This window comes from Eurytemora carolleeae, unplaced genomic scaffold (assembly GCF_000591075.1).
Source record: "Eurytemora carolleeae unplaced genomic scaffold, Eaff_2.0 scaffold610, whole genome shotgun sequence".
In the NCBI taxonomy this organism is placed as follows: Eukaryota; Metazoa; Arthropoda; class Copepoda; order Calanoida; family Temoridae; genus Eurytemora; species Eurytemora carolleeae.
This window is the reverse complement of record NW_019397003.1, coordinates 437678-444778: the sequence shown is the minus strand read 5'-3', so window position 1 is coordinate 444778 and position 7101 is coordinate 437678. Positions and strand designations below refer to the sequence as shown.

At 32.5% G+C, this 7101-nt stretch overlaps 1 protein-coding gene across 1 annotated transcript; it reads right to left on the bottom strand.

The window, feature by feature from the left end:
- Nucleotides 1-1269: 1269 nt before the first annotated feature.
- Nucleotides 1270-7072, bottom strand: LOC111710996 (cdc42 homolog). The gene is made up of 5 exons (XM_023485211.1): nucleotides 6976-7072; nucleotides 6529-6618; nucleotides 6213-6495; nucleotides 4645-4769; nucleotides 1270-2374 (listed from the first exon to the last, which is right to left on the bottom strand). The coding sequence occupies exons 1-5, from the start codon at nucleotides 6988-6990 to the stop codon at nucleotides 2312-2314; spliced, it is 576 nt and encodes a 191-aa protein (XP_023340979.1). The 5' UTR covers nucleotides 6991-7072; the 3' UTR covers nucleotides 1270-2311.
- Between the last annotated feature and the right edge of the window lie 29 nt (nucleotides 7073-7101).

The following is a 7101-nucleotide window of genomic DNA, read 5'->3' as shown; positions in this document are numbered from 1 at the left end:
TCAAAACATTATTAAATATTACAAACGATTTTTTTAAAACAAATAGCGAAGATTTGCTTGAAAAATATCAAACTGGGTTTGGCGTCACTTGCAGGAGAAAAAATGCCTGGAGAAAACAATGTTTTACAAGCCGGGAAACTTTATAAAACACCACATTTCTATGCACGACAGTAAACTATTAATGTATTCACTGTAATTACGAAGCAGGAACGTTGTTGTCACTTAACAAATGTCGTAAATTTGCCGGAGAAATGCTCCTTCTTTGTTTACATGCGGTTCCACCATATTAGAAGCCGAACAGCGGGAAATAAAATGCAACGGTCTAGCATCGAACATAGCAGGGGACCAAACCCGCCAAATTCAAAATATGAATAAAAGACGACATTTTGCCGTTTTAAGACTTATTCTATTTTGGGATGGTGTATCTTTCGACCTACTCAAATCCGCTATACTACACTTCTGAGTTCTGACCTACACCAAATTACTGAAATGTGGGTAGTAGATAAATTACGCATTTGGAAAAATATTCAGAAGGGGTATTTAACAATAGCTTAGAAAATATCAATTATCGAAAACACAAAACCCCAGTTTGATTCATGCATAGAAATTTCTTATTAAACTTGTATTCTCAATATTATTTTAAATACGCCTTTATAGAGTAAAAAAATTTAAAATTCTAATTTCAGTCAAAATATAGAATTTCCTTGCACACAATTGACTTTCAGTAAATCCGGACTGTAAAAAGATAAAATAATAATAAAGGTATTTACTTTTGCATCAGAATTTGGAAGCCGCTGAAAACTGTCCGGGGACCATATTATAGGTTATAAATCCTTTTTTTACATTATAGTCTCAACGGAATTTAGTTGGCAACGTTTCTAATTTCAGTGTTCAATACATATCTCTTCATTTCAATTCTCCGTATTTAGAAGATTTTTTATTTGCTTGTATTATTTGTATTATTGTATATCATTTTTTCGACTTTTCCCACCACAGATCCGTTTTCCGTGTGGCAATTTTGATTTTCAAAAATTATTCATTTTCAAAATGTAGCTTAATATCCTTTCCTCTTCCGAGTGAGCGTAGTGTAATTCTAAATAACAAACCTTCAAATTTCCATCCTACATTCATTGCATAATTTCCAAAAATTTTCCACCTGAATAATTCTGCTAAGAGCTATGCTACTCACCATGTAATATAGTTTAGTTTTAACATAAAAATAATTTTAATAAACATTTATTAACTTAAAACTCATAAAATGCAATTATGCTGATTTACAATATATATTTTAGATAGGAAAATATTATTTTCTAATTGGTATAAAACATTTGAATTAATGTATTTACAGAAATTCCAGTTAACGCAGGTATAATTTGATTTTTTGGCCGATTAAAGTAATACAGAAAAATAATAGTTATGGTAGATTTGAAGTATCAATGCTTCCACAAAAATTCAATCACAAAAAATATTGATATATTTTTCAAGCGAAGATCAATGTTGCTTTTGTTAAGTAACACTAATGAAAACTTGAAGTCAGTACTTATGACGAAACAAGTCAATGTACTGCCGTTAGAAAACCAGTATACGTTTGGTCAGATTACAACCGTGCAGTGTACGCAACTGTACAGCGTGACCTTAGGAAGTACCAATACATGGAAGTAAATCTATAACATTGCTTAGAGAATTCAAAAGGAAAAAAACTTAATTGCGAATTTAAAGAAAAAAATGTTTTTTGTAAGTGAAGAAATTTCGCAAAGCAATGTTTGTTTCCATAGCCAGAAAAAAAACCGGTTATTAATTTATGTTTATCATAACTCCTGCAAAAGTTTACTCAAAGAGACTGTTCATGAATCTTGAAACAGAACGAATTGTAATTAGATATTAAATTAATCTGTACTTATTTCATCTTTATTAGGATGTTACGTACAGAGTATTTGAAAAAAAACATCCAAACCGGATCTGCACGTTCTTAGCGCACAATAAATAGTAAAAACTAATTCATATTTAAATTCTGGTTCGTCCAATTCCATTCATAAAATTCATTTAAACGCGTTCAAGTCGAAATCGTGATCCCCTGACAGAATTGTGATTAACCGTGACAGCCCGGCATAGACTTGTGAAGATGATTGGACAAGTTTAAATTTAGAATTGTGTTAAACTAATTGACAAAAAACACACCTATATTCATTCGTAGATTGGTAGAAACCAGTTTTGAATAGATAAATATAAACCAATGTAAAAATAATAAATCATTTTAAGAATATTCCTTCAAGAGAAAAATGTGTTAGTTGAACAGAATTTAGCAACAGATTCAGAGTAGGGTACATTTCCTCCGCTTTATGGGTTCTGGAGGCTCAAGAGCCGCCAATATAGCCTAAAATAAAGAAAATTAGAACAAAACAGTTTATTTCGTTTGAAAGGAGTTTTCTCTCTCTCCAGAAAACATTCTTTTCTGGAGAAAGAATTATTTCCCTATTTTATTTATATTTAGACAAATTTTAGTTGCGACGAATTATATCAATGATATTGTCAGACTAGATTTTTGCTATGCTAAAAAATGTCCGAGGCAACATTGAATAAATTTCCTATAAAGTGTGGGGCCACAGCACACGTTTTCCTTTATGCTAATTTATTCTTTACAAAAACATTTTCCGGTTTGATATTCTATTGATAAACAACAATGTAAATTCAACAATTATGATTTGTAAATATATGCTTGAAGCCAGGCATTAGAAAGAATTAGATTATGGTAAACAACCAAATTACTTCCGCACCCCCCACCCAATGAAATTCAAGCTTGTGTCTAAAGCCCTCTTCCAAAACGCTTTCCCCATTAAGTTTTCTTGCTCTGATCTCATGCCTCAATATTATATATCATCGCAAGCTGTATTCTAATTTTAGGGGGAAAAATTATAAATATCCATTTTTACATGTATAGTTTGTGGCTAAATATATAATTTGATTTGATTTGATTTGATTTGATGATTTCTAAGATCAAAAACCGCGAAAGTTAAAATCATTGAAGCCTATACATCAGACACCTTCCTTAATTTTTTTGTCTTCACTTTTTAAAAAATCCCCAAAAAGAGACTAGTTTTTAAATCAGAAACACGTGTGTCAAAAAAGCCGGATTTAATTTATTTGTTTGGATTTTGTAAATATTTAGCGAACCCTGCACAATCCGATATGATAACATTTATAAAGGGAAATATGATATAACCTAAGAACATTCTAACTCCGATTTGTTAAAAATATTAAGTATAAATCAAAACTTATTCCAAAAAAATAAAAATGATTTTTTTATTGATCTAGGAAAAGCATCAATCATTCCGGATGAATGGAATATAAACGAGTGACAGGATGAATGGAATATAAACGAGTGACAGGATGAATTGAATATAAACGAGTGACAGGATGAATGGAATATAAACGAGTGACAGGATGAATGGAATATAAACGAATGACAGGATGAATGGAATATAAACGAGTGACAGGATCGGCTTGTCGTGTGTATAAGAAAGTGACAAATCTGTTTAGCTTAATAAAACATTAGTAACGAAACTCACTCTTGCAGACAAAATATTCTACAGACTTTCTAGTAGGTATCACCATAGATAATCGTTGCATAGGAACTTATAGTTTATCCCACCGTTTACCCGCGCGTGGTCATAAATTTTGATTTTAGCAATTATTCTTATAAAACCTATAAATTTAACCACTCAATTTAGAATCTCAAACCCAGGGCCCGCTTATATGTATGCTTCTATCTACCGATCTATACTATTCTGGGCTAGTGTACATGAAACTTTATCGGTGGGCTACGCAGCTGATATATCTCAGTGGACCCTAGATATTTTTAGGAAATTTCTAAAACCTCTGCTTAGCAAATTTTAGGTTTTACTTTGACAAATTTTTATTCTGGCTATTGATCATTCTATAAAAATAATTTGTACTTTTAAAAAAGTTTGAAGTGTTAAGTTCAGGGTCCAAATTAGAGAAGAACTTTGGTAGATAGTGGGCCCTGGAGTAAGCAGAAATGAGATACTGTAGCTAAAATCTTGTGATCATAGCATTTTCTTCAAAGAGTTGGTAGCATCAAAGGCGCCTTGTTTTCAGAATTCCAAAATGTGGTCTGCCGTTTTTGTACCATAAGAATTGACCAAGATATTGAGAAATTTGTTTAAAATTCCAAATTTTTAAATAAAAGCAAGGTTGTTTAAATCTTTAGTATCTCCAACAATTTTTATAATACAAAGAAGGAGGCTAAATCTTATCAAGTTTTAAAGACTTACAATGTTTTTCTATACTCCTTTGACATCTATTAACTTTACGAAAACCAAAGACAAATTGTAAGTTCCAGGGTCAAATGTCTAACGTACTGCATAACACCCCACCGAAAAAATTACATCAAACTTTGACTATGATATATCCATCTATTATATATCCTTGCTCAAACCTAAACTAAGAACATTTCCTTGGGGAACTCCCCAAATCAAAATTAGAGGAAAATCAGTCAAGGGGTTCCTAAGTTATGATCTGACATCCAAAAAAACAAGCAGAGATTACTTTATAAGATACGATCTTGAAAATGTCGCTAAATCTCCATGTTTACTGGGTCCCTCTGTATATTAATAAATCTCTCACCTCATCGAAAACATTTTTAAGACCCTTCTGTGTGAGAGCAGAGCACTCGACATACTTGACAGCTCTCAGCTCCTTGGCCAGCCTCTCACCCATCTCCAGGCTCAGAGGCTTCTGCTTGTTCTTCGCTAGAGTATTAAAAATATATCACTTCAGGATATATTATTTATTAGCTGAAGTGTCCGGCGTTGCCCGTGAAGTAAAAAAATCGCACTTTGAAAACAATTTTTTTTAATTGAAAAAAAAATTTATATAGATTTATCATGGCAAAAGAGAGGTATATAATTTCAAGAATAACAACCCCTTCTCTTTAAGATACTTATTGCCCAATTTTTTTTATTTTCCCTCAAAAATAACCCTTAATCTTTGTTTTGCCACGAATGGGACAAGATGTTGTGCCTGAAAGCACCTTCCAAGTTTAAGTTTAGGTTCAAATAAATAAAGAATTGAGTTCTAGCCACAAACACAAATTTTCTAATACCTATATCTGTTTAACCTGATAGTGTAGAGCTTTGATATTTCAAACTTTGACTATTTGATTCAACAGAATTCATCATTTGAAATATCAAAGGTCAAACCACATCGGATTGTTAAGTAATAAAGGGATTAAAAAATCTGAGTTTGAAGCAGGAACTCAGTTTCTTTAAAACTAACATATCGAATAACTCTCAAAATATAAAAACCCACTATACAAGTTTGCCATTACTTGTTTCCTAATTTTGTTTGGTTAGTATAGTTGTACATTACATGACACACAAATGTGGTAAAAAATTGGGGTGCATAGATTATATTGGAGATGTGGCCCAATGTAAGCATTTTTGTGAAAATTTAGATTCATCGGAGCATTGCATCAGATGGAAGTCGTTTTCGCTTTTTCGGCAAAATCTTGATTTTTGGTGAAGGTAAATGACCTCCTAACCCAAATTTTCTTTGTGATCAGGGTATCGGGCCACAATGGGAGGCTGCATGCGAAAATTAAGCCTTTTTATCTCAATTTTTAGAACCAAAAACCGCCTGTACAAAAGTTGGTGTCACAACTCACAAAGTGTCGAACTGCCCACTTATCTTTAACAAATTTTTTTTCCTGAAAATACTTCCACCTTATTTCATCAAGTTAGAGCAAAAAATATTTTTGCATTTCAATACTACGGATCACCTAGAGAACCTTTGCACCCTTTGATTTTATACTTTCCCTTCTTCGTGTGTCACCCTATAAGAAAATAAGAGAATTTAAGAAAACTTTCGTTAAAATGCAGTGATATGGATCTAGCTCTTCCATTTCGATGAAGATCCAGCTTACTCTAATTTCTTCAATTTTTTATTTTTTTAGATTCCACAACCCCCCCTCCCCCCCTCCCCAAATTTCTGGTTCGTATTTATTCTACCATTGAGAGATCAGCGGTGGATTTAGTCAGTCTCGCAATTGCAAAAAAAAGGTAGGACTTATATTTTTGTTTTAGTTGGATAAAGGGAATCAAGGGAACCAACATGTTGCAGATCCGAATCCTGGTATCCTTAGGCTCTGTTTTCATGGTTATTTTTTATTTTAATCGAATTTTTCATATTTTTACCTAATTTTTCGATTGTAGCATTATCATCTCTCAAATCTATTTGTGTTCCGACCAGAAGGAAAGGAGTCTTTTGACAGTGATGAGTTATCTCAGGAACCCATTTCTCCTTCACGTTCTCGAAGGATGAGGGGGATACAACACTGAAACACACCAGGAAAACGTCCGTCTGTGGGTAGGAGAGCGGCCGGAGCCGGTCGTAATCCTCTTGACCAGCGGTATCAAACAATCCTAGAGTGTACGGTTCCCCGCCGATCATAACCGTAACGGCATAATTATCAAAAACCTAAAAATATATATTTTCAATAATACTACTTACTGTTGGAACATATTCTGAAGGGAATTTGTTGGTTGTGTAAGAGATAAGTAGACAGGTTTTACCAACAGCTCCGTCACCAACCACTACACACTGAACACAAATAATTAAATGGTTTAACTAGGTATGGTTTGTTAGACTACATTACAAGTTCAACCACGAGCGGCCTAAGAACTACAGTAATGACCAGAAAACTGTAGAATAGGAAGACGACATTATAGCAATACTATAAGTACATTTCATGTTGTTAAAAAGAAAATTGTTTGAATAGGAAGATATCACTTAATAATTATATCCAACCTCTAATGTTAATTAACTTTATTATACGCAAAAAGTCTACAAAAGTTTGCTGTTTAAATATTTCAAAAAATAAATTTCATTTAAACCTAATTTAAAATGATATGAAAAAAAACTTTACAGTAATTAAAAAAAGCTATATCCACTAATTACCTTAATCGTCTGCATCTCGTTGTCATTAACAGGTTTATTTAAAAATTCAAGAAATATTCTGAAATGATCAAGAATTATATTTAATGAAAGATGCAACTTCAGCTGACTGAGAAAAACAATGAGGAG

Coding starts and splice junctions, on each gene's coding strand:
- LOC111710996 (XM_023485211.1), bottom strand. Junction 6,496..6,528: donor CTTCAGAATATGTTCCAACA/GTAAGTAGTATT, acceptor ATATATTTTTAG/GTTTTTGATAATTATGCCGT. Junction 2,375..4,644: donor TTAAAAATGTTTTCGATGAG/GTGAGAGATTTA, acceptor TCTTTATTTTAG/GCTATATTGGCGGCTCTTGA.